Source organism: Battus philenor, unplaced genomic scaffold, assembly GCF_028537555.1.
Source record: "Battus philenor isolate CCGP_79_NKW_IND1 unplaced genomic scaffold, ilBatPhil1.0.hap1 SCAF_20, whole genome shotgun sequence".
NCBI classification, from domain to species: domain Eukaryota; kingdom Metazoa; phylum Arthropoda; class Insecta; order Lepidoptera; family Papilionidae; genus Battus; species Battus philenor.
The window spans coordinates 4,026,793-4,054,170 of NW_027181683.1; the positions used below are offsets into that span (position 1 = coordinate 4,026,793).

General features: G+C 31.5%; 2 protein-coding genes across 4 annotated transcripts; one reads left to right on the forward strand and one right to left on the reverse strand.

The window, feature by feature from the left end:
- Positions 1-4,451: 4,451 nt before the first annotated feature.
- Positions 4,452-11,524, reverse strand: LOC137923090 (zinc finger protein 431-like). Of its 3 annotated transcripts, XM_068766226.1 has the most exons (7): positions 11,324-11,524; positions 9,729-9,879; positions 9,608-9,658; positions 9,074-9,127; positions 7,848-8,000; positions 6,811-7,350; positions 4,452-6,055 (listed from the first exon to the last, which is right to left on the reverse strand). In XM_068766226.1, exons 1-7 carry the CDS (start codon positions 11,444-11,446, stop codon positions 6,027-6,029), a joined length of 1,101 nt encoding a protein of 366 aa, XP_068622327.1. In that variant the 5' UTR covers positions 11,447-11,524; the 3' UTR covers positions 4,452-6,026. The 3 variants fall into 3 exon arrangements, with proteins under 3 accessions (XP_068622327.1, XP_068622324.1, XP_068622325.1); XM_068766223.1 differs by having other exon boundaries at positions 4,452-7,350; XM_068766224.1 differs by lacking the exon at positions 9,074-9,127 and having other exon boundaries at positions 4,452-7,350.
- A 677-nt stretch (positions 11,525-12,201) lies between these two features.
- Positions 12,202-26,925, forward strand: dlt (codanin-1 like protein dlt). Its single transcript, XM_068766222.1, has 15 exons — positions 12,202-12,375; positions 12,464-12,552; positions 12,960-14,444; positions 14,717-14,876; positions 15,283-15,380; positions 16,247-16,353; positions 16,494-16,714; positions 17,317-17,832; positions 18,447-18,632; positions 19,409-19,625; positions 20,427-20,593; positions 21,707-21,863; positions 23,649-23,939; positions 24,634-24,869; positions 26,576-26,925. Exons 1-15 carry the CDS (start codon positions 12,289-12,291, stop codon positions 26,711-26,713), a joined length of 4,155 nt encoding a protein of 1,384 aa, XP_068622323.1. The 5' UTR covers positions 12,202-12,288; the 3' UTR covers positions 26,714-26,925.
- The last annotated feature ends 453 nt before the right edge of the window (positions 26,926-27,378 follow it).

A 27,378-nucleotide genomic window follows, 5' to 3' on the forward strand; every position in this document is an offset into this window, starting at 1 on the left:
CTAAACTGATATAAAAAAATCATTTTATATTCGGAAAATCCTAAAAAAATCGCAAGGTGTAACTATAGTACTACCTATAGATTCTGAATTTGACAGAAATGGACTAAGTCCGCGATAACATGATACAAGCTTATTCGGTGGGGGCGACGATATTAAAATTAATTATGTTTGCTATCTTTTTCAATATACTTTGTACTGCCATAAGTTACCAGTATCTCGCATTCTAATATAACAATTAAATGAATGCGCCATATTTTAGAGTAATCACTTTATATATAATATACAGTGTGATTTGCAAGAAAAGTTGGCAAATGAGCTATACATTAACTTTTACACTTATAATCAATATACCAATGTATAAAAGAAACTCTGAATGCTGGTGATAATATTCTATTGTCTATTGTTTCTGAAGATGTTAATGCTGTTAGCCCTAAGGCTTTTACAGCTTCATCGGTACTGAGTTTACGGAGCGGAAGGGTCCGTGAACTAGATAGCTTGTGTTAATAAAATCACATGATCATTTATACACCCCCAGGAAATATTAGTGTAAAAAATTGCACGTTGTGGCGACATTTCATCGGTCTTACGGCGGCGTCACTCGAAGTGGGTTGTCTGTTACGGCGACGCCTGTGTCAAAAAGACTAATGTTTCCTCTTCACTTAAAGAGTGCTATTGGTCGAGACTCGCGGATTTACAATTAAATTATTGCGTGTGGCTTCTAGCGTGTCTTCTGATGTTTTATATCTAAATTACTTTAACAAATGATTCCATAATACGCATTCTTGTGGCTTTCTATTTATATATTGTTTCTAGCATTCCATTCTTCTAATCTTCAAATAATTACATATAAATACAATAATTCCATTATATGTGCATTCTCATATGGTTTTCTTACAAATATTTAACTAACTCCTTCAAGCCGGATTATTATTATTATGGTTTCCTAAACTATGTCAGACATTTAATCTTCTAAACACAACTGCAATAACGTGACAAATTATTTATAATAATTATAGATACTTAAAATATATAACGAATCTTCAAGATGTATTATACACCATAAAGCAGTTGGCAAAGTTAATTTATAATAATACAGATACTTCAACAGATAAACATGTTCCAAATAAAATATCGGATTATAATATTATAGATGGTCCCCGCAGAATATAAAAATGAACTTCAAACAATTGATAATATAAACTATTATAATTTATTTAATTGATTTTTTTAAATAAAACTTTAACAAAGTTAATGTGATATTGGTAAAATACAGAAAAAGTTGAAACATGCTATCCGATTCTCTAAAAATATTACTGTTTTTTTTTGATATCCAATTATTATTCCAGAAATTCAAAATAAAAAATACAAAAAAGTATTGTGACTTCTTATAGGTTTTTTGGTTTGAACTACATTCCTACCCAAATGGCATTTGCATTGTCCACAAGTTCGCTTGCATTGCTACATTCCTTTTTCTGTGATTTATGCAAATATTGCTCACGAATTATTCACTTTTTTTGAAATAGTAAATATTTATTCACCATTAAACACTGTCTCATGACCACAGATGATGCAAAATACTCTATAGCTCAGAAAAAAAAGAAATCGCGAAAAAATCCATCGAGTTAGTTTTATCTCGAGGTATAATATTTTCAGCTTGTAAATCTTTAATTTCCACAATTTGTTATAAATGTAAACAAAGATTTTTACTGAATGTAATCATATTAATCTATTGTAGATGATAAATGAGGATTTTTTTTTAGGTTTTCTCGATGTCATTGTGAGCAGTGTTGTCAAAAAATATTTATGCTTTTCATGAGGATATTGTTCAAAAAAATTGTAACTTACAGACGTTGAACTAGGATTACGAAGTTGTGCAATAGCTAGAAAACAAAATTGAGATTTTGTACATGTATTCATTAAATGTAATAAATTTATCGATCTTTCTCTTTTAGAGTAATTTTTTTATGGCCCATAATATTAAAATGATTTTTAATTAAATATATAGTAATTAGGACATGCAAACATTACAAAGTCCACCAAATTATTTATTTTTATTTTTATCAGTGTTAGGAAAGTTTACTAACTAATAACATATTTAAATTCAAGTAGAAAGGTCTGATGGTAACAAGCATTCAATTATTTTATTTCATTCACTAAATTTGTTTTATGCTCTTAATGATCCAGTAAATAAATTCATAAAATACATACTTATCTTTGTTGACATACCGTTACATCATTTGATGGTATGAGATCAGATATCCACTAAAGTTGCAGCAGATAATTGTTGAAGTAATTTTTTTAATTACAAAAAATTCTGGGATGCCCAGTTGGTGAGCGAGATCGATAATTACTTCGGTGACCCCTCAATTTATTTAATAATAAGAATTACATTAAAATTCAAAAATAAAACTTGTCATTTCACATGTATTACATCAGTCATATATTTTCACAAATTGGCGGCGAGACAAAAATTAAGTTTTATCGTCATTATCAAAAACAAATGTATTGAAAGCTTTAGTTTAAAATTTTAAAACTTTCGAATCTTCAACAGTCACCATGAAGTTCGGATAGCTTTTGTTAATGAGTTCGTTTTTGTTATTTGTAACAAGTATAACGAGTTTAAACATCATCGTACCAATCTTATTGATGTACAAAAAACACACATACCTAGACTAGCCATAAATTCTGTTACTGGCTTTTTACTTTACTGAAAAAAAAAAACATTTTATTTCGAACTTTAGCTTCTACGATAAAAATAGAATCTTTTGCCGCCATTATTGTATATTTTTGTTTAGAAATTATTTGTTTTGAAAATGGAGTGGGACACTTAAGAGAACAGGATTGCAGTAACTGCACTGTACAAAGTAGGTAAGGAACCAGGCGACATTTTTAATACATTGAAAAAACAGAAGAAAAAATAGGGATTAGCCAAATGTTTGTGTATCGTACCATTCAAAGGTACCCACAAACCATGTCTGTTGATGACCGTGAAATATCCGACCGACCTCGGTTTATTCGAACAAACCAGGTCGTTAATGCAGTCAAGGCCAGAATTCGTCGAAATCCCATAAGGAAGCAAAAAAATCCTTTCCAGAGAAATGAGAATCCCACCGAGGACAGTTTCTCGGATTATCACAATGAAAAACAAAACTTATGACATAACTTAAATCGGGCACTAAAAAAAAAGGAGTCGAAAGATCAAAACAGCTGTTACTACGATACGCGAACGAAAATCAGAAAAAACCTCCTTACCGATGAAAAAATGTTAACAATTGTGGAGTACTAAAACAAACAAAATGATCGAGTGTATGCACACAACTTTAAAGAAGCTTCCGAGGTAGTGGCCAAAGTTCAGCGAGACCATCGTTTAGCATACGTCATGGTTTGGTGGGGTGTCTCCTATCATCAAAGCTTCAGCCAAACTGTATCAAGATACCGTCTAAGAAACAGTGTAGATGATTGGCCTTCGGTTAGTCCGGACTTAAACCCTTTGGACTTTAAATTGTGGTCTGTACTAGAGGATATGGCCTGCTCTAAGCGTCACCCAAATATTGATTCGCTCAAGAAATCTTTGGAGGCAGCAGTGACCAAGTTTCCAACGGAATCCATCGATGAACACTTTGAATAACTAGTTTAGTACGTTAACATATCTTTATACTTTACATAATCACATATAAAACTTTAAAATAAAATTATTTTTTTACAGAAATTTTCGGATAATTTCTTTGTAATAGAACTAATGGCTAGACTATTAGATACATGATAGGCTGACAAAATAGTTACCTATAAACAAATTCGAACAAGCTTTGACATTACTCCGAGTCAAATTCAAAATATTTTGCACGCAAAGGCGTTAGAAAGATAGATTTTTAATTCTCAAAGTGGAGCTCTAGGGGTCGATCGAATATCACATTGGGTTTACGTTGGCGTAACAAAAAAATAGATGTTCACAATTCGTAAGCGGAGGTACACGAAAACGGTTCTGTCGATATTGAAGAACTAACTTTATTGACTTTGTTTATTTTTAGGTAATATTTTAAAACTTCAACATATTCCATTAGACCTAATATTTATATTTTTGTCGAATTTGAAGAATACAGTAGAACCTTTGTGCTAGATGGTTAACCGAAATTTTGACAGAAGATTTAAAACGCCGTCGAATTGTGCTGAAAAATGATATTGAAACTATACAGTGATGCCAAAGATGATGAAACTTGAATCTATAACCAACTCTGAAAACAAAAAGTTCACAGTGGAAATTTTTGAATAACCGAGTATTTATCTAGGACAGGTGTAGTACTTTTAGGTTATCCAGCTTATAGTCCTGGCTCTGTGCAATGCGTTCATTTATTCCAAAAATAAACATCGGCTGTGTTCGCAAAATGCTTTCAAAGAATGCAACGATGAATAAATTGCCAAGAGGACTTTTTAAAAAAAATAAGCCATTATCATTTACAAGCTCATTTTATTAATTTTTATTCATATTATTATCCGTTTAGGATTATTTAGTGATCACTCGTGTATGTCAAAAGAATGCCAGAAGAGCCAATTTGATAGAAAGCAGAGTCAGATTAAACTCCTCTGTAATGGCATTCTTTAACTTAAAGCAATGAGGGTTCCAAACACGCCTTGATCTGAGAAGAGCCCACAACAAACTCAGTCGGCTTTTTTGTGATCACTTTCACAATATCCTTAACACAGTAGAGCAATTCATTCCCAAGATCCCTATTATCACTTAAAATATACCAATACTCACTAATAGTATTTTAATACAATTCCAGTTTAATATATTTTAATGCATTACATGATAATTCACAGACATTACTTAGGAGTGTATTGTAAATCCATGTACACAATTGCCTGCATACAAGAGTTATTATTTTATGAAGCCCAGAGAAAAATATAACAATTTTATCTTTATTTCTGGTACTAACCTTATGCAAATAACTATTTGTCTTACATATATTAAAACTCCTACACACATAAAAGATTATCATATTTATCGATTATGTTGGCATGTTTTTATTCAGGAAAATTTTCTGTAAGTCTTTATGCCTTACGTTGTATTCCATAATATACGAGTAACTCTCTCCTCTGTCAGCCTATAAGAGTTGCTTATAGATCATTATGCTATGAAGATAAATACACCAATCGTGATGTGCTAAAATCTATCAATTGACGGATCGCTTTAAATGAATATACTGCGGAACTGAGCTAGTCCGATTAAAGATTTGAGGGTAGTTTAACTTTTAAGGTTAGCCTATTAAAAACTGCAGTATCAACTACATTATACATTAATATATTTTTACTTTTAATATTACGCAAAGTGAACTTTACACACTTAATCTTTAAGTAAAAAATCATTAGATTTATATCAATGTATAGGTATTGAGGAAACATTGTTTATATCGTCTGTAATTATTTACAGTCTTTCAGTTGTAAAAATTAAAGAAGTATCCTCTGCAAACTACAATAGATATCTCTTACAAAGTAAGGCAAGATATTGATATAAATTTAAAATAAAAAGAACATTGAGCATTGTGGCACGCCCCTTTCACCAATTATCCGCTGGAACGTTTTCCATTCATATAGGTATGAATTTTTATTTATTTAAATAAGTACAATATAAATAATAACTTAATAAATATAGAATTTCATTTTTAAGTACTTAGATTTGCAATTACCCGACTATTGTCTAGTGCTGTGCACAATCAAACGCTTTGGACAAATTACAAAAGACGCCAAGAGCGGCACGTGACCTGTGCCTCAAAAGTATTTTGTGTAAATACAACCCCTGGGGTAGTTTAACGATCCCTTGTAAAAACAAATTGTTTCTGGCATACATAAGTCCATTTCTATAGAAATGTTTGTAAAAATAATCTTTACAAAAAATTTACGGAATGTTGGTAGATAATACAGAGACAGGTCTAAAATTACAGGACCTTAGTCAATACTTAGTCTAATTTTTGGTAACGTAAAATCTTTCAGGGTCACCTCTCGTATACTTCCTTATGTGAGACGACAAACTATACCTGCTTGTGCGCACGTAGAGGCTCTGAAAATAGTTTCTCATATCAATTTATCTGGTAGTAGCAACTTATTGAAGCCGCCGAAAATAAACATGTTTTGACTACGGATTAACTTTGTCAATATGCGTACATCTATGCCGTTTGAGACCACTGCTTTGAGTGAATTGGCTGTTACATAGTTCACAGGTAAACGGTCTCTCACCGGTATGAATCCGCATATGAAGTTTCAAATTTCCATTTACTGAAAACTGTTTATTACATATATTACAACAATAAGGCCTTTGGTCTGAATGTACTCGCATGTGTTTGGACAAATTACCAATTTGTTTATTGCAAATTTTACATGTATATGGTTTTACACCGGTGTGGACTCTCATGTGGCGTTTTACTTGACCCATTTCTCGAAAAGACTTCTCACACACTTTACAGCTGTATGGTTTTTCACCGGTATGTACACGCATATGTATTTTTAAGTAGCCATTGTCTGAAAATGGTTTTTTGCAAACTTTACAAGAGTATGGCTTTTCTCCAGTATGAGTTCGTTCATGTAGCTTGAAACTTGCCATCTGAGCAAATTGTCTGTCACAGAAGCTGCATGCATAAGGTTTGCGGCCTGTGTGAACGCGCATGTGGACTCTCAGCGTAGTGTAGGCTGTAAAATCTCTCTTGCACACTTCACAAGTGTGCGGACGCTCTCCAGTGTGCTGCCGAGCATGAATTGCTAGGTAACTTTTGCTTGAGAACTGTTTACTGCAATCTTTACATGAATAAGGTTTAATACCTGTGTGGACAAGAATGATATGTCTTTTGAGATGTGTACGCTGGGCAAATCGACGTCCGCAAACATCACAAACAAACGGCTTCTCTCCAGTATGCGTCAGAATGTGAGATTTTAAAGTTTGGTTGTGTCCAAATGATTTGTGACATACGTCACAGGTATATTTTTTTTCTTTCGTGTGTCTTATCATGTGATCTTTCAATCCTCTCCTGCGTTGGAACTTTTTCTCGCAGTAACTGCACTTATATTTTTTTTTATCAAAATGACTTTCTAGGTGATTTTTTAGAAGGCGGGCTATCTTGAATGTCTTTGGGCACATGTTACAAGGGAACGTTCCATTCTCAGAATGGTTTAACGTTATATGTTTTGTGAGTTCTTTATCCTTGGCGAATTTTTCACTACATATGAAACACTGAAAATTGTTCTGTCCATTATGAGTTAGTAAATGTACTTCCAATGAACCGTAATAGGTGAACTGTTTGCTGCAGACACTACATGCATACTTTTTTGTTCGCTCCTGTTTATCAGGTTTTAAAATTTCATCTGTAACACAAAATAATATGTATTCTTTATAATCATAATATTTATCTGTATAAATAAAACTGAATTGCCAAATATTTATTTACTGTTTATAACTGATTCAGCATTTTTTTCATAAAATCAAATATAAGTTTTGCAATATGCGGAATAGGAAACTTATTTTTGTAAGTAATTGTTGATAATTTTTTATAGATAAATCAATAAGTAAAATGATTGCTGTGTAATAAATTATGTTTATTATTTTTCTGCAACAGGCTGAAATATTTAATAACAAGTCTGCTGTAGTTAGAGCCGGTACACGCAGCGTGAGTAGGATCCCTACCAAGTAGACCGACAATATAGTGAAGGTCGCAGAAACTTGCAGTATAGGAGACAAAACAAGACTGGTTACCGTAGAGAATTTAGAGGAAGGCCTATGCCTTGCGGTGGACGTGGTGATGACATCAAGTCCGCAGAGACAGCTAGTTTATAATGACCATAAATTGTAGCAGATATTGTACCTTCGCTAATGTCAGGGCCAGTAACATCTGATTCAGGATCGGGTTCCGGTTCTTGATCTAATTTTTCATCTTTGCTCTCTACAATGGTCAGTGGCAGATCTTCGATATTATCTTCCGCAGAGGAATTGTAGGGTTCTACAGAACCCGTATTATCTACAATAAATAGGCTAAATTAAACCACATTTTGAATTAATAAAAACATTCATTGGAATTATAATAACACTAACAAAATAATATGTGAAAAAGCTATCATGACATTGCTATAATAAAGTCATTATAGAAATAAATATAGGAAATAAAGTCATTATTTTAAATTCTGGGCACAGGTTAAAAAATTCGATTAATGAATTCAAATATTTGAGATAATTTTTAAAAATAATAAATTAAAAATTTCATCTCAATTTTTTTAAAACGCTCTGGGCTCTCAACTTTTGGAATTACTCAATAATAGCAATCTGATCAAGCGTTAGTTAGGTAGACAGGCGCCCCTGTTAGTCATAGGAAGACAATGCAGGCCACTTTCATCCGCTCCTACTGGAAATCAATACGGGTGGCTCATGTCCAACAATAGAGGTTCTGTGGCTTAAATGATCATGAAGTTTTTGTCCGGCCTTCTTAGGCATTTTTTAATTGCAATGATAAATACGTACTTAGCTAGTACAAGAAGGTCCCAAGAATGAAGGGAACACGAAGCAACCAAGGAAGCTAGATGCAAGATACAAAGCTATGTGAAATAAATAATATTATGGCCAAAACCATGAATCAATCAAAAAACATTGAGTTATGTGCTATAGCTTTGGCCATTTTTAACTTTTAATGCCATACGGCAGCGTCACTTCCCTTTTGGAGGGGAAACAGCGGCCACATTTTCTAGCAATTTTGTTACAAGGTAATAAGTGATGTAATTAAGCGCAACAAGAAATGTGGCGAGGGATGGGAGACGATGCGTAAATGTAATGTGGGTAAATGCTGTGAGAATGATAGAAAACAAGAAGAATGAAAGATGGAAAAAAGAGAAAAATTGTGAGGGATGAGAGATATAGGAAGGCTTTTATCCCTATCCCAAAAATAAGTGTATAAAAAAAATGTAATGCCAAGGAACAGACAATGTTAGTCATTGTTAAAATATTAACTTTAGAACATGTGGAAATTTGACCATAGCAGAATAAATAATTATGTGAAGAATTTTATATATAATACCCAACATTTCATTAGTATAAACTCACCATATTGAGCACCTTCTTTTCCATCATTACCCTGAGAAGTGTCCTCCTTCAATCCTTAGATAAAAATTTTAAAATGATTCAATTCAACTAAAAGCTGTACCATGTTTGGTTTATAAACAGAGATTGGATATTAAAATCCTTTTATTTTACAGTGATTTTTGTTAAGAAATTATGGAGATGGTTTCAATTTATAAAATAACGAAGAAATTAGCTTAGGAATGTCAAAATAAGTGTGGAAGAAGCCTGTTATCTCCATCCATAACATTCGGCATTTTGTTTTTTAGAGTTTTCAATACAAACATACTTTCTATAATAGGTCAACACTTGCAATTTTAGAAAAAAATGAATCCAAACATCTTATCTCAGATTACAAAAACTTAGACAATCCTCCAGTGCATCTTTAGACTTTTTATCACTCGAAAAAGCATTTTTGTAATAAGCTAACACTTCATCTTTAGATGCATATGCACCCAAATATCTGATCTCTAGGCATGAATAATAAAAAACTTTAAAAATTTAAATAAGGTACATTACCATTTCTTAAAATTATGTCCTCCTTCAAAGTTTTATTCAAAGACAATATCCCTGTAAAAGGCAAAAGTATATTATTTAACATTGTGGTGTTTCTAATTAAAAATATATTATAAAAAGATACCTTTAAAACCCTGACTATTATATTGCGTAAACAGTATCTGTTCACATGTTACCACTTGATGTTTGAAAACTATAGCATTATGTAGTTGTTCAATGCATGTATCACAAATGGCATAACAAAATTGATCTGGTTCTTCAAATATTGGATTTACCTACAAAATTAATTAGATAAATTACATAACCTATTTCAAAAATACATAACAATAATTAATCTTTAGGAATTTAATAATATGTTTTTAAATAAATTTCTATAATTATTTTAAATTATAAGCATTATTAGAGTGTTTTTGGCACATTCAAATTTTCTCATGAGAAGTTTGAAATTAATTTTTCTTCATATTTATCAATACTCTTATGTAAACCTCTACACCTCTCCCTTTACTTGTCATTAATTTCTGGTATAAAAAACATTACCTACCAGATTTTAAATTGATATTTTGAACATACAGAAAGTGTTATAAAAACTTTATATTAAGAGACATAAGTCAATTTTGAAAATTAACCAAAAATAAATAGATATTATTAATACTTCAAAATTAATCATAAATTGTTAACACAATAATATCTAATGTCTTTAAATTTTTACGTTTTAAAAAAACAAATTTACATAAAACTTTTCTTTCTCTTATCTTAAATCTGATCATTAAATAATTATAACAAGAATAATAACACACATTATTTATTTTACAGGTAACCCATTTACAACATGATAGTAAAGTTCCTAGTAAATGTTTGAAACCTTGTATGAAACCAAGAGCTGGTAAAAAATTTAACTGCCATACATTTTCATAAATACACAAATTATTATTCATAATTTTTTTTTCAAATACTAATTAAACAACTTAATCATTATTAAATATATACATGTTTTTGTAACACAAAGCAAAATTTAATGAATTTATTTTTTATAGCAATCATCAATCCTAAATCTGAGTGTATTTTCCATTATTACAATTATTGGCAACAGGGAGCAATTTGCTATCTACTACTATATTGTAATGTGGATGGAGCCATTAAAATAAGATGGCGTGAGGTTACAGCTTAGTGTCCTAAAGACAACAAAATTTATTTTTAACATACAGTAGGTCACCTTAAACTGCCAAGATATTAAAATAAATATTTTCTCAACACTATATATCAAGGTCAGCAAGCCTCTGCAGGCAAAAGTATAATGTTGCCCAAAAGATTTTCTTATTGGTTTATAACAAAACAGTGTTATAGGATTGCTTGTTGTAGGATTCCCACAATTTATAAATTGTGTTATAATGAAACCTTGTTATAAAATGCTGTTTTGTAACAGAGTTAATATATATATATATATATATATATATATATATATATATATATATATATAGGCAAAGTAAAAATTTCTCTTTATCTTATAATACATATATTAAAAACTTTGTATAAAAAACCTTATGTTTTTTTGTTATTTCAAAATTTTAAATTGCTTCATTATAAATTTATAATAATGTTATATTAGTTTATATATAATACCCAATGGAGAAAATTTAAGGATAGATACCAGTATATAAGTTTTACGAACTCAATTGTAGATTAAAAGAAAACATTAATAATAACAAACTAGAAACTTACAACAATATTTAATGTTTTTTGCAATAACGACGAATACGTGAATTCGACGCCTTCGTGTGTGTACATAGCATTAAGACTTTTAAATCCATATCCAGAGTGACAGCATCGACAAAGATTATCCATGATAGAGTAAAGTAAGTAATTCACAATATTCGTTTAAAATTATTATAATGAAGTAAATATTAATAAACGATGAATGAAGTTATACCCAAACAACAAACTATTAAGCATACAAATTATTGACGTATGTCAAATCTATAGTCCTGTTCGAGAATGATTCATATCATGAAGCCAATTTTCGGACAATCGATATGCTCAACTATTTCATGTTCAGTAATTAATTTATTTTATGATTTTTTGTAACATAATGACATATTCATGACCCCGAGTTACTAAAACTACTAAATTCTTAAATCTATAAGCGCTCAACATCAATAAAACATTATAAATTTAATAAGAAAATAATGCATTATTTTTTTGAATTCCTTTTTAGACATTGTTATATCTATAGATCTTCTTTTGGTCATTTAAAACAAATAAAAATTTTATATAAACGTATTTATTTTACACTGAATAAAATTTCACAAATAAGGGAACTACAATAAGTCCTAATTTAAATTATTACAAAATTATAAAACTTAATTCTCGTAGTTATAAGACATTTTTCAGTAACGCATTAAGCATACATACATAGAATTGCATTATGTAGTTTGAAATTATGTATGAATTAAATTAAAAACAGAAACAATAAATTTAAACAAAATTTTACTTGTAATACTTCCCTAATTAAGTATTTAAAGTAGTATTGACATGTAATAAAAATGATATTATCTGTCATTTTGTTATGTCAATGTATCATGTTTCGATGACAGCTTGAATTTAAGCGCGTATCTGTCACAAATCGATCGAAAAACAGAAAAAGGGATATTTGTTTGAGTTTGTTACAAATGTAGTTATACTTGAAAATGCCGGGGACTATCATAGAAAGTGTTCTTACGAATAAATTAGACACCGTGTTCCTGATTAAATGGTTAAATAATGAGTCTATAGAGGTAATAATCTAACCTAGAGTAGTAAATATGCTCAAAATATTTGTTTTGGCTGTATTTCTAACATTATTTTTTCTTACTCATATTGCAGGAGGCTCCAGAAGATTGTATTCTCCTGTGTTGTGATAAGAACGAATTTGTCACATACTTTTTATCATATATAAGATCTCAGACTGACAGGTAGGAATTAGTTTGTCAACAAAACATGTATCGTGTTAGTTACAAAATAAATAAAATAAAAATTAACAATCATAATAATACTGTTATTATACCATATGGTATTTTTGTTCAGCCATGTGGTATTTTTAATTATGTACTCTGACAGGTAGGCATTGGTTTGTCAACAAATTGTGTATCATGGAACTAATAAAGAAATAAATAACAATCTTGAAAATACTGTTACACACCATGTGTTATTGTTTGTTCAGCGATGCGGCATTTTTAATTTATTTGCTTAATAGTAAATAATTTTTAATACCTTGTAAATAAATATGATTTGTTATGAAATGAATTTAAACTGGTTGCAAATTACTTTGTAAATTTTGGTCAGAAACAATTTTTTAACACAATAATCAAATTTCTTTCAGTATATTGCAAACAAATAACAATGCTTTGCAACTACTTCCATTGACTACTCCAGAAAAAATTGTAGCACATAGGAAACACAGGAGATCTGTTAGTGATCCAACCAGTGACACTGATCGTACAATTGACAACCTTAATATAAAAGCTGATCATCAAATTAGCCATGAGTCTCCAAACAGAGATCGAAAAAGATCAGGACGAAAAGTTAGAACCAAATTATTTACAGAAGATAAGAGTAAAGATATACCTACTTCACCTGATGAATTAAAGCTAAGTAGTGGAATAAACAGGCTGGTTATATCTAGTACCCCTGTGAAAAATGGATACAAAAATGAATACCCAACTTTGCTTACAAGTCCCGTTACACCAAACTTTCGCACCTTTAAAGATTCCTACGAAAGATGTGACACTCCAAGGTTGTCTCACAAACATTCTAGATCCCAAGAAAAGAGTATCAGTTTGGGAGATTTTCTGATTAATGCTCAACCCAAAAGCAATAAAAAGAAGCACAAGCATGTTAAAAATACATCTGATGACAATGATATAGAAACTAAAGTTGATCTAGACATTAGTAACTCTGAAATGTTTCCCGAAATTGGTGCAAGAAAATCGAGCTCATTAAGATCAGAGACCAGAAGAATAAAACCAACAAACTTAGACAAAAGCTCTGGACAAAAAAGTTTCTCTTTAAATAATTTTAATGCAGAGCACTTCCAACAATCATCTCCACTAGCATTGGAAGAGAATTTAGCATTTAAACATCAAAAAATAGAACCTAAAGAATTATCAAAGAGTTTTGAAACAGAGAGAAATATATTGAAACAAGAAAGACACAAACTTATGGAAAAATTTAATATTTTAAACACATCTTCTTCACCTAAACTTGTTACAACACCACAAACAAAAATAACTCACAAGGAGTACGCTGATATAAAAAAGGGCTGTGTTGTTGTTGATGTAAATAAAGTTCAATTTAAAGAAAGGCTAGATATTTTGATTGAAATTTATGACACAATACTAAAAAACAATTTGGTTCTCAGTATTAACAGTGAGATTTACTTTCTTATATCAATTTTGGTTTCAAAACAATTTGAACAGTGTCATAAAAAAACAGAAATAGATGAAGATAATATTAGTGAATATCTCCTGAAATCAATACACAATAGTACTTACTTTGCTGTAAAGTCCTTATGGTTTCAGAGAACAATATTGGAAGTAATCCTTGATAAATATTCTCTGAGGATTTTAGGAGAGAATAAGAAAGTCAGAAGCTTTTATCCAGAGTTGGCTAAGTTTCTTCTAAATTCCTATGGACTCAAAGTTGAGTCTGAGATAAATCAAGATAAGTCAAAAGCAATATCGGAGAACAGAGTCTCAAATGGTGTGATCTGTTTTAATTTTGAAACGGATAATGCAGATAATTTTCCTTCATTATTAAGTTTCCAGAATTTTAAAAAACAGAGGGATATGTTTTATGAAATATTAAGGTGAGACTTTCTTTAAAACATGACATTTTATAGCCATTGAAAAATATTAATTGCCTATGCATGAACACATTTTTGAGGAATTTGATGTAACAATCCTTCAAACCTGGCCTTGCTGCCCAAGGACCGATTCAAGAGTGCCCTTGAGTTCCAACTTTCCCTCAATCAGTTGCTATTATTGGATTATTATAGATTGGATTCTGCTGTAAATAATACACATTTATTATAGCATTATTTATCTTTATAAATTAAGTTAAGAATTTATATCATTTTAGATGGTACCAAGATACACAGACATCTGGCAGTTCCAGGACTTCATTCAAAGCGCGCATTAAAACTCTAATATCTACTGGGCCAACTGCAGCAAACCATGCTCATCTTGCAGCATTGTTTACAGCACATATGATTGCTGAATGTCTACCACCTACTTCTCAGGTTTACTATATATATAAAATTTTGAAATTTTAAAAGCAACAGCACATCCAACCTACAGGATTTCCCAGATTTCAATGCCAAGCAAAGTTGTGTGATGGGGCCTTGAATTCTTTATTCTATCTTGTTTCCATTTTTTTATTTTGATGTTATCAGTTTCATTTTTTTGTCATTAGTTGTTTGTTTATAGGACATTTCTGTCCTACTAAGTTCTTTTAATGTAGCCTTTTTCAATTAAGACCCGTTTGTTCAGACAACACTAAATCTCTAGTGTAATGTTAGATATGTTAAAAAAAAACTAATTAATACAAAAGATTATTGTCAGTTGTAATCTTTGTTTTTCATTTGATTTTTTCAGTCTACATACATCTATACAGGAATGATCTGTAATCATTCTAAACTTTTGCAGGAATCAAAAATAAGTAAACTGAATCGACGTCTGACCTGCCCAGCTGCACCAGAATCACACAGATTGCCACAATTCACAGCCAAAGAGATGTTTTACAAGTATGTGTTAATTTTTTTTAATATCTGGAATATGACCATTGCCTCTTTAAGGCTTTATTTGTGAGGGGAGAACCTTATTGGTTCAAGTGAAATTGTTTTTTTATATCCCCACGTTTTTTAAATGGCCTCAGTTTGTGGGTTATGAAAGAATAACCTGTTTCCAACCCGTAATTCAATATTTTTTACTTTTTAGTGTATAGCATTTTTCATCTGTGATGACTACTATGTTTTATGCATGATATGAGTATGCCAGAAGAGCCCAATTTGATAAAAACCTAAAAGGACCTTATTGAGCTCTTTTATCATCCTTCAACCTTAAAATAAGGGGGTTATTGTGTGGGTTCAACACTGATCTGAGAGAATCAGATAACAATCTCAATCTTTTTTTTTTGTAATAACACAACATACTTAGTATTTAGAGAAATTCATTCCTAAGCAGTATTATTACTTAAAAATGTAAGAAGCGTAATTATATACTAGGAGCACATTAGTTTATTGTGCATACATGTAGATAATTCTATTAATGCATTATTAATTCTATGAAACATATATTAAGGGAACCGGAAAGTAATGTCGCTTCGTTATCAACAACGTTTTGCGATCTAGTATACAAATTTTCAATGCCGGAGCGATAAAAATCAATCGGTTTTTCTGTAAAACATGTCAATAAATACGACATTACTTGTGGGGCCTCCTAATAACTATTTTGCATTTATGTTTAGTGCTAACCCTATATACTTTACTATTCTTATATTTATTATCATTCTTATGTACTTGCTAAGGTTACATACATATATTTGACAAACTTTGTAACATTTTGTATGTAGCCTTTTAATGGTTTGTTTTATAAAATATTTTTTTTCAAGGGAATTCATAATGTATGCAGAGAACGAAAATTTCCGTGTGCACTTGAGAGATGCTTTAGCCACGGAAATTATAACGCTTGATTCCTCCACAATAGCTTCGGAAAGTTGTGAGTTGATTTATTAGCAATTACTTTATGTTTTAATATCACTAAATCTTAAAATGAGCGACATATTCTAATACTAAAAGTCTAATTACATCCTTTTTCTAATTAGTAAGATTGGTGTACTATCTTTGGTATGTTTTCAGCAAATGAATCAGACATCTCAAGAGAATTCCTGCAGTTATCTAAGAAGCTTTGCCTTCTCTCAAAATTCCTGGGATACTTGACGTCATTGCCATATTCACAAGCACCGACGGACTTCACCACGAAGACTGGGGTGTTGGTTCTTACAAAGGCTCAGAGAGAAATAAACTACACGGCACCTAAGGAAAAAGTATTAGAGAATAATCTAGCACTAAGGAAATATGTAAGTGATTAAACACATAAATAGTTTTGTCCCCAGGATTATTAGACAAATTTTTAAATAACAAATTTATTTTCGGTTTTTAATTCAATTCCTAATTCGAAATATCATCATTCAAGTAGGCATTTTCATGGCAACATTGTAAGTAGCAAGCTACCATCAGCTCAGAACACTGATTTGCTGAGAAGAGCTGGCAAAACTCAACAGTAGCTGATTTAAAATGAAATTTATTAATTTTTAATGAGTATATCATGATATGAACCTTGTAAACAGGTCGACAAACCAAGTTTCTCTCATTTTAAAATACTGTTTAGGAAAAGGAAGGGCTAATATTAGTAAATAACTTTCTTAATAATGCCACAATTTCGACAATCTTTATATGTCAATTTTAAAATTTATTTGACTTCCATTTTTGATTAATTAGGAATAACATGTAAAGTAAATGTTTATTGTGTTTGCATAGAGTAATCGCTACAACCAAAAGTGCGGGAAATTAATTTTTAAATAATTGGTCAACTAACATTAATTTAATATTTTTACTGTTTTCATCACAAAAAAATTTAATTATACTATTCAACAACTACATGACAATTTTATGTTTTCAGAGTCAACCCTGCATTGACATAAGAGGAATTTTAATAAATTCAGATGAGAATGGTCGCTTATGTATTACACTACCTTGGATTGTTCATTACTTATCAATGCTTGACTACACAACGCTGCGGTTGACATACTATCAAAATCTACTAAAGTTGTTGTTCAATATATACGAGATGAAATTGAAAATGAACCCAATAAGTTTGTTAAAGAAAAATACCGTAATTTTTCTAAAATCAATGCTTGGATGGCTTTTTGACTTACCACATTTTCCACGAGAGTTTTTCTATGAAGGCAAAAGCTGTAACGTCAGTGTTGCCAGTGAAAATACAATAGACTATTATGATTTGATTGATGAATCAGTTCTGTTTGAATTGTGTCCATTCTTGAAGGATGTGAATGTACTACTATTGACTTGTAAGATATCGAACGATCAGAAAGTTAGTAGTTTCAGGCACATTACACCAGTCAGTTTAAGTTTGAACACTGAAGACCGTATTCGGAATAAAGAAAGAGAATTACAGGTAAACTCAATTGATTTGTGTTTAATTTTACATAAATATTTTTTAAAGTGTAATTTAATACATTTTTTTAATCGTAGGAATTTCAAACCATAAACGCTCACTTCAAGGCCCGTATAATTAAAGGGTGTGAATTATATTAGATTGTATCCTTTAAATAGCACTGTAAAGTCAAATCCTCTACCGCTGGACTATGGCTGTTTTTTTTTTTAATAAATAGTAAAATTGCATTAACTAAAGTCCATTTAAATGAGCAAAATTATAACATATATGAATTGTATTTTATAAAAATTTTAGTTGGAAATATTGAACATGATATTGTAATATTGTGCATAACTGCCATAAAGCAATAAAGGAACTACCTTAGAAAATTGGTTCAAAATGTGAAAGTTTATTAAATTCAGTCCACAAATAAGTTTTATTAAATGTATTTATCAATATTAATAAAGTGGTTATAATATCTTAGTAGTTAAAATCATCATCATCACTTTAGCTGTAGAACTTCTAATAGGATCGGTTAGACCAGCCTGGATCCAGTTTTATTTAAACATGATTGTTTTTTTAAATGTTAATGATCTGTATGTACAGGTTAAAATAACGATATGCAATAATTATAGACCCGCTTGGAAGAAGAATTCCTCAAGACCCAACCATCATCGACACGTCGCGTGCTAGAATTGGTGATGGAACGGGTGACTTCTGGTGCGGTGAAGGAACTAACGGCACAACTATTGGGCGACTTCCGTATAAAAGCACGGGACAAGGCCTGCAATTTGATCACCTCTAAAAATGGTGAAGATAATGTGAGTTATGAATGTCTTATTTTGATGTAATATTGATTGTCAATCTTTTTTATACATCATGTAGATTAATACATAGTTATACCCTGTCATTAATTTTAGGCTATTATTATTTTTTATATTTTTACTAGTTGCCTTGATATACTTCATATTGTTATCGGCCTGTTGCAGTACAATAGACAAATAAATAAATAAAATGTATTTATGAGTTAGACTTGTTATATATTTATTTAAAGTCTTAATAAATAAACAATACTAATAATAAACCTAAATTTTCTATTTCCTACATTACAAGGCTAATTATGTGGTTAATTTTGTTTTGTATATGGTGCACAATATTATGTGGTTTTGATTGACGACAAATTTTTGATATATAGATATGTTTTTGAATGTACTCTTGGTTCGCATGAGAAAAGAAATGTATCTTTTTACTAATCTCGCAATTCCATTTTTTTTCTTTCTATATGTTTTAAGGAAAATATAAAAAAAATATTGCTGAAATGTTACATTTGATAATTTGTTTTGATTAAGAAATATTATTTATTTTATCCGTTTTATATCTTTGATTTTTCATTTCTTATACTGTAAGTTTATCGACATAAAAGGTTCATAGATTTATTATTTTTAAAAGAAAAGTTTTCTTCTTGGTCTCTTAGGCATTAAAACACTGGGAAATTTGTTTTTAGATATTATTCTACTAAAATTTAATTATCAATTTGAGTTCTTAGGCTTCTTATTACAAACTAAAATTAATAACTAATACAGTCAAATATTTTCAGGAAACACTACATAAATACTTAGACGCTATGTACAACTCAGAACTGCAGCAACTAAGGAGTGAAGCCCTGGCCTTAGGTACTGCATCAATAAAGAGACGAGCTGGCGCTGCATTGGCGGCCCTGCTGCCTCTGGCACCTGCCCCCCTTCTCTCTCTCGCAGTGAAGGGCTGTGTTAATCGACTTAATAAGTGGCTTAACGATAACTGGAACACAACATGTAAGTGAAAAAATGTAGCCTTTGCAGAACTGTTATAATTTCACCAATGACAATTGTCCCTTTAGATGGTGGGTTTGTTGACATATTTATTATAGACTTATATCACTTTCACTATGCAAGAAAGACCTGAGAATCTATCCTGAAGATTCATATCTAGGGTGGAGATTCATAAACAATTATGGGTTCCTTTAAATTGATTGCAGACTTGATGCATTTGTTCAGGGATTGTGTCATTTATTTCTTTACGCATTTCATTCTGTTCTAAGTAAGTAAGTTAAGTTCTAACTTTATTAATGTTAATTGCAAACAATAATACTAAAATTTTAAAAGTAAACGTTGTACTTGTTAGGTATAAATGGTAGAGTAGGTAAATTTTTTTTCAAAAACTTTTACTAAAAGAGAAAATACTGGTAAAGGAGTGAGTGAGTGAGTAAGAGTGTATGTGAGTGAGCTTCGTTATTTAACGTCAGCAATATATTAGACCTTAGATGTAGTCTCGTTCTTATATATAGTAAAACTATAAAATATAAATCTAAATTTAAATACTAATTAGAATAAAATATATATTTGTATCAAGATGTTATCGTTATATATATATATGTATATATATATATCATCATCATATAGCGATATAACATTTATTGCTGGATATAGGCCTCCACCATAGATATGCAATAGCACCAGTTGAAAGTGGCTTGTATGCAGCGTCGTCTGATAATCTTAACAAGATAGTCTGTCCACCTGTTTACACTAATGCGAAATGATATTGAGTATTAAATTTTTAATTATATTATTTTTCAGCTGTTCTATGTAAGGGCCTAAAACAAGAAATCAAGGCGCTATTAGCGGCAGGCGAGGCGGCGGCGGTTGCTGAACCGCAGCCAGTTGATTTGGCAACAATGCTATTGCCTGACGATAAGTTTAACGCAATCCACGTCAGCGCTGCATCAGCTGTTATCAACCTTAAGGCAAGTACCTAGAGTTTAAATTAACTTTGAGCCGTAATAGTACTTTACAGTTATGTTAACCTGATAAACTCTAAACTAGTCTACTGGTGGCCTATAACATGTTGGTCATTTATATAGGGTATTTCGCTAAGTGCTTCTTATCTTTAAATTTATAGAACACAAAGTATATATGAGATACCTTTTGATGCCAGTATGTCTGGTACATCGTTCAAATGTGTCCGCTTTAGCTTCTCCAGGTGGAGCCTTTTCTAAATGTCAAATTTTCATAGACTGGCGTCTAAACTAGGCAAGATTTGACAGATGGCATAGTGGTGGTATTTGTTGGCTTTTTGGGCTGCTATGCCTTGTGGCTTATTTACATACACCTGCCTATAGGAAAACTCCACAACTGTCGTACGACAAACAAAACGTCACATAGGTAGCGTGGGACAGAGATAACGCTCTACGAAGCCGAAATTAGCCGATTGTCTCTTTCCAAAGGTTGATGTGCAATATTTATCGCCGGGTACTGTAATTTCCTTGATTATGCTGATGCCAGCTATATAAATATTACTGAAGAACAACTTAATAAGCTCGAGCACCTTCAGAATTTTTGTATTCAGTTCATATTTAGTCTACACAAATATGAACATGTTTCTGAATTTCGTAATAAGCTCAATTGGTTGTCGATTCGACATCGCCGGAATGCCTACATCATTTCTCTTCTCTATACAAATGTTTAACTCTTTTACCCTCTCTTACCTTAAATCTAAATTTATTTTCTTAAGTGACACACTTGATAAGTTGCTTAAATCATCAGAGAACTTGAAATTGACTATGCCTGCTCATTCTACTATGTTTATGGCTAAATCTTTTACTTTTGTCGCTGTCAGGTTATGTAATAAGCTACCAGAACCAATTAGATATGCTAAATCACTTTCAGCATTTTAAAAAATTGAACTCAAAAATAGAATATTGTGTAGCATCTATACGTCTCTATCCAAAAGTTGTCTGGTAGAGATCGCCTTAAGCGATAAGACCGCCTCTTGTGCCCTATAAATTGTTTCTTTCTTTTCTCCTCTATTTATTGTCTATGGCGTACAAAAATATAAATAAAATAATTTATTGTTATAGGAGCACATCTGTTTGATGCTCGACTATGAAGAAGTGCCTGACCCTACGTCGTTGTTAGAGACATGTGCGCTGGCTTGTTCGCCAGCAAATCTGTTCAGTCGTCCGCCTACCCAGCGCGCTTTGCTCCATCTCAGCGTGGACTATTGCATTGTGTATGGTAAGTTCGCATTGACTATGGTTATTTTCAAGGTAACTTAACCTTTTAAGTGCCATGAGGACCGCCGGCTACCTCATGATACCAAACAATAGGTGCCGTGAGGGCCGCCGGCTACCTCACAATTTTTCATCTGTACATCTAAGGAATATTATTTTTTTCCGACCCTATGGTAATTATTAGCTTCGTTAGGCACCTAGCATCTGGATCACGGGATGGTATACCATTTGCAGCATGTTTTAGAAGCGGTTACCATGGGTGCCAATGAGACCGCGGGCGGCCTCACTTTTTATATAAAATTTACATTAGAATATGTATATAGAAACCTTTCTTAGTATTGAATTCACAATTTATTCATATTTCAAAGCTGGCTTTGAAAACCTATCGTGTTTTTTGTGTTACAAAAACGTGACCCGCCGGCGACATCATGGCACACCGAGTACTCTGTTGCCTTGAAGTGCCATGAAGGTCGCCGGCGGTCTCAGTACATAATGATATACATAATGTGTTATATTCATTCATAGAATGTAAAGATCCCAAATTTTCACATAAGGAAAGCCTACACTTGATATTTCTATTTGGCACCTAGGGAAGTCATGGCCAAAACAGCTTGGCAGTTAGAAGGTTAATTAGAAATAACATCTATGGCAAATGTTTACGAAATGTTTACTGTGTTTGCATAAAGTAATTACTACAACCAAAAGTTCGAGAAATTAATTTTTAAATAATTGGTCCATTTGGCACCTGGGGAAGTCATGGCCAAAACAGCTTGGCAGTTAGAAGGTTAACCTGATTGTAAATGTTAAGCCTGGTACAGTAGCAGTACAGCTGAAAAATTATTTAATATAAATTTTGAATTCATAATGTTATTTCGTATTATATTATATTGTGAACATGCTGGGTGCAGGTAGGTTTCTAATTGATCCTGTTATAAATCTAAGAGAGAAGCCTATGTCCTCTTACAAGTTTTTTTTTTTGGTTATAAGTGTAAAAATAAATGTTTTAATATTAAATTTAAAACACTTTTATTTTATAGGTTTTATTACAATTAAGTAAAGTAAATATTTAATTGGTCATTTAAGTAGGTAATAGGTTCTATTCTCTGGATACAGTCTAAGATAATTCAAATTTTATGCATTAATTATATGCAATTGCCACTGCTCGCAAACAAGTTTTCGTATGATGGGCAACAGTGTCTTGGGCGATTATGGTATATCCTTCCATAGGTATCTTTTGGGGAAGACGTATACCTTACAGTGGGCGTCTATGCACTGAAACCACGAAACTTTTATGACTCGAGGATTTGAAGACCTCGGTAAATACCAAGTCTTCATAATCCATATCAAAAAATCAGTTTATGACTAATATCATCATTTCAGTCGTAGGACGACATAGGCGTCTACTGTAGATTCCCAACCCATCCCGCCGGCTGACAACGGCCTATATCATGATTTTTACTACTATTTTACTTTGTCGAGTTTTTTCTGAATTTGTAATCATTTTTTTTCTAATTTTCTTATTAATGACTATAATTAAAAAAAAACATGGTCTATAAATATGATAAAATGTTTAAGGCTACAGATCAAATGAGAAAATAACGATTAAAATGGCGACATAAAAATTAATGCAACCGTAAGACGTCTACTGTTGGACATAAGCTGTAAATCTTTTGGAAGCCTATAGATAGATTCTTAATTTTTTTTATATTTTAATTGAGATTTCAAAATAAGTACCTGTTTCGTAAAGTTTTTTTATCATAAAGATATTTTATTGTAACCCTTTTCACAGTGAGCCGAAACCCGGAGCAAGTGAACGAAGCATTCCTGAATAAATTGCATGCGATATGGAATACCTGCTGCCCGGATAGGAAGAAGCAGAGTCCCCCGGAGCTGCTACTACCAGAGCGCAGAGCTGATCTGTCTCCACAGTTCCGCAACTTCGAAGACGACGAACGAGCCCTGACTCCTGTGAGCGATGAGGACTCGCCCGATCAGAAAACAGACGTCACCACTTCCAGTACGAACGCGGAAAAGGTTGTTGTTGTCATTGATACTAGTTCAGCAGTGGACACTAAGAATGGTGAGTGAAACTTTGAAACAATATAAAAGTTCTTAATGATTATGACGAAATGAACATAATTACTGCATTTTATTATTTGTAATATTTATCTTTCTAGACATGTATAAGGGGGACCGGAAAGTAATGTCGTTTCTGTCAACATATTTTACAGAAAAACCGATTGATTTTTATTGCTTCTTGATGTTGTATCAGTGCCGGAGCAATAAATATCAATTTCAACACTCGATGGCAAAGGGTTATTTATGACGAAGGTTATATTGATGATTAGAAATAAATACTTTATGATGAAGGTTATATTGTTGATTAGAAATAAATACTTGTTGAAAATATTGTCGTGTGAATTTAACTTAAGAAAGTGACATTACTTTCCGGTCCCCCTAATATATATTTCAGAGAAATCTCATGAGTCTGTATAAAGGTAGTTATCTATAATTATATAAATGAATGAATGAACAAATACACATATATAATATATATATATATATATGTATATTTGTGCATTCATTCATTTACATATAGACAAAATTTGCACCGATAAAACCTTTTATATCATATATTAGTAAAAAATTATTTGATCACATAATATGTGAACTTTATAAAAAGTCTGTATGGTTGTCGTAAACTCGAGATACAGGTTTTGGAAACAATGTATTTAAATAGAAATATAAATAATAATTATTATAATTTCTTTCAGTGTCAATAGAACAACCAAAGACTGATCGTCAGGAAGAGTCAAATTATCTCCTTTCGTTCTTCGACCGAATTCTCTGCCCGAGGAACATTGTGTTACTTAGTGAGTCGAAGTCCAAAGCTAGTTTAGTTTGGGAGGGGCTGGCCACTGTGCTTGTTTTTCTCCTGAAGAACGACTACTTGAGTGAGGATTCCCTCACCGAGCAATGTCTTGCTGTCTACAGGCAGGATTGGCCGCAGGTATGTTATACTTTAATATCATCATCATCAATTCAGACCAGAGATTTCCAATAAGACTGGTTGTCTAAAAAGGTAGTCTGTCTTCCTTGTAGGTAGACTTGGGGAGTCATTTTAATAAGAGAGAGTTTGATAAATTCCTCTTTGTTTTATTTTATTAAAATCAAAGGAAAGGTTTACATGGATAGAAAAAACAAATTTATTTTTGTTTGTACAAAACTGATATGCCATAAATGTAATGAAAATATAATCAATTATTACTAACGGTCTATCAATTAGAAAAAAAACATTTTTATAAGCAATTCTTGCTTACTTATGTTATTAAAAATATTAAATCAATATTTACTTTAATTCATCAAATTATTTTTCATTTAAGATCATTTATATTGATGACTTTGTGTACGACGTGAGAAGAATACAAGTTATAGAATGTTTTTTTTGTATTGGCTTAGGTATGGGAATTTTGTAAACATTTCGATTTCGGGAATGGGAAATAACACACACATTTCCCTAATTATCGACCACTTCAAGTCTAGTTTCGATTAATGGCTATTAAACATGTTTTTCCCATTTTTTAATTTGCCATAAGCAGTGGCAATATCATAAATCACAAAGTGTGCGCCGCGTTCCGGGAATCGAATCCGCGGCCTATAATCGGAAGCACTTGCTACCATTGAGCTATACCGTTGAACTGTCTATGCTTTTTAAATTTGCGATAAACTAAACGTGTATGTTGTCCGGTTGTCTAAAACGTGGTTACCATTACGCAAAAAATAAAACGTCATAGTTCAGTTTTCTTCGGCGTAGAATCTGATTAATTTTTGAAAATGTGTCGGGAGTCTTAGTGTTCTATATTTAAAATTGATTAAATAAAATTGTCAAGGTCATTTTCCTTACTATAGTCCATATTATATTTGTAAAAGACCCTCGGAAATTGAAAGGATTATTTATAGCGACATTTCGATGAACTAAGACTTCTGGGTATCTGATTAATTCTTTATATTAGAGCTTGCAGTGTTCAAGATGTATTGTTTTTGTAAGGTGTCCACAGTCGTTAGAAAATTCTGGAATGTGTTCTTGTTTTCTGGACACTATCTAGAAAATTGATAGATGGTCACCAGCTGGCGCTTCCGTAATTTATATCAAGCTATGCAGTTTTGTCTCAACTGACACTTTCAGACTTGATAATTTAATTACTGAGAACTTAATGATTTTAAACGACATGGTATGGAATAAATTTTAAGTTCTTGCCAAATTATTATCTTTAATTTAAATAAGAGTTTTCCAGATTTTTATGTTGTTTCATTTCTCAAAATTTATACATTTATACAATATTATCAAAACTCTGTCAGAAGTGCGAAGTGTGTGAATATGTAAAATATTTAACAGAGCAACAGTAGCTTCTTAAAATATTATCTACTAGCATTGGTAAGTGCGATTAAAACCCCCATTTTTTTAAATTCAAAGTTGACATCTGTCAGGACGACTTGCGGAAATAAGGTTTTAAACAATGCTGATATTAATTATGATTACATACTCAGGTTTTTGTCGGCTGGCAATTCTCGCTTGGACTATGTCGAGACACGGTAGGATCCACGGCTAATAAAAACGATCATTTCATAAAGCCATATAAATATTGTTTAATGTCTCTGTAAGAATACAATTAATCTGTTCATCAGGATAGTAAATATATATTGTTTTGTTTGCAGAACATTCTGGAAAGTCTTTCCACTTGCATGAAGTCTGTTTCATCAAGATGGTCACGATCATCCACCGGCAAGTTTACTCTCTTCCTGGACTTCCTGGCGGAATACTGCGGAGATATGGACTATGAACCTATTGACTAACATTTTTGTAGCTAATTTTAGCTATTTAACACAAGGTAAAATTGTCTGTAACTATTATATATTTTTTTTTGATAAATAATTAATCAGTCAATTGTATTACATTATATTTATTACAGTATGGCAATTACCACGTTTTAAACTTTATTACTGATTGGGTAAACACTAATGACAAAATATATCGAGATTGGTAAAGGATATATATATATATATGAAAGAAATAATTCGTTACTATACATTAGGTGTAAATATGGCAACATCAAATTCGTTAAGAAAAAAGTACAAAAAATGCCAAAATTAAGTAAAAAATGTGACAAAATGCAACTAAATTAAATGAAGCCATGTACAGTGTAATTTAATATAAAAATTGTTGTATTTGCGAAAAAAGAACAAGGTAGTTATTGACTAAAGTTTACAAAATAAAATCGATTGTTAACAATTGTCCTGGGAGTGTGCTGAGGCTTAAAGTTATCAATTATGACATGTCATCAGAATGATGTAACAAGTCATTTTAAAGTCTATAACTCCCATAGCCATTATTAGCCTAGTATATAGGCCATTATTGGCCTAGTATATAGACCTCAAGGCTATATACTAGGCTTTCTACGAATACATAGCACTGTTAAGCACAGACATGTCTCATCGAGGCTTTTTAAATTGCGACTAAA

What these genes read in the sequence shown, in the direction of transcription:
- LOC137923090 (XM_068766223.1), bottom strand. Translation starts at nt 11,446, where the DNA reads ATGGATAATCTTTGTCGATGCTGTCACTCTGGATATGGATTTAAAAGT. An exon ending in AAAAAACATTAAATATTGTT is followed by an intron (nt 9,880 to 11,323) that starts GTAAGTTTCTAG and finishes TTAATTTTGTAG; the next exon opens with GTAAATCCAATATTTGAAGA. An exon ending in GGACATAATTTTAAGAAATG is followed by an intron (nt 9,128 to 9,607) that starts GTAATGTACCTT and finishes TTTTTATCTAAG; the next exon opens with GATTGAAGGAGGACACTTCT.
- dlt (XM_068766222.1), top strand. Translation starts at nt 12,289, where the DNA reads ATGCCGGGGACTATCATAGAAAGTGTTCTTACGAATAAATTAGACACC. An exon ending in CTAAAAATGGTGAAGATAAT is followed by an intron (nt 18,633 to 19,408) that starts GTGAGTTATGAA and finishes AAATATTTTCAG; the next exon opens with GAAACACTACATAAATACTT. An exon ending in AGCAGTGGACACTAAGAATG is followed by an intron (nt 23,940 to 24,633) that starts GTGAGTGAAACT and finishes AATTTCTTTCAG; the next exon opens with TGTCAATAGAACAACCAAAG.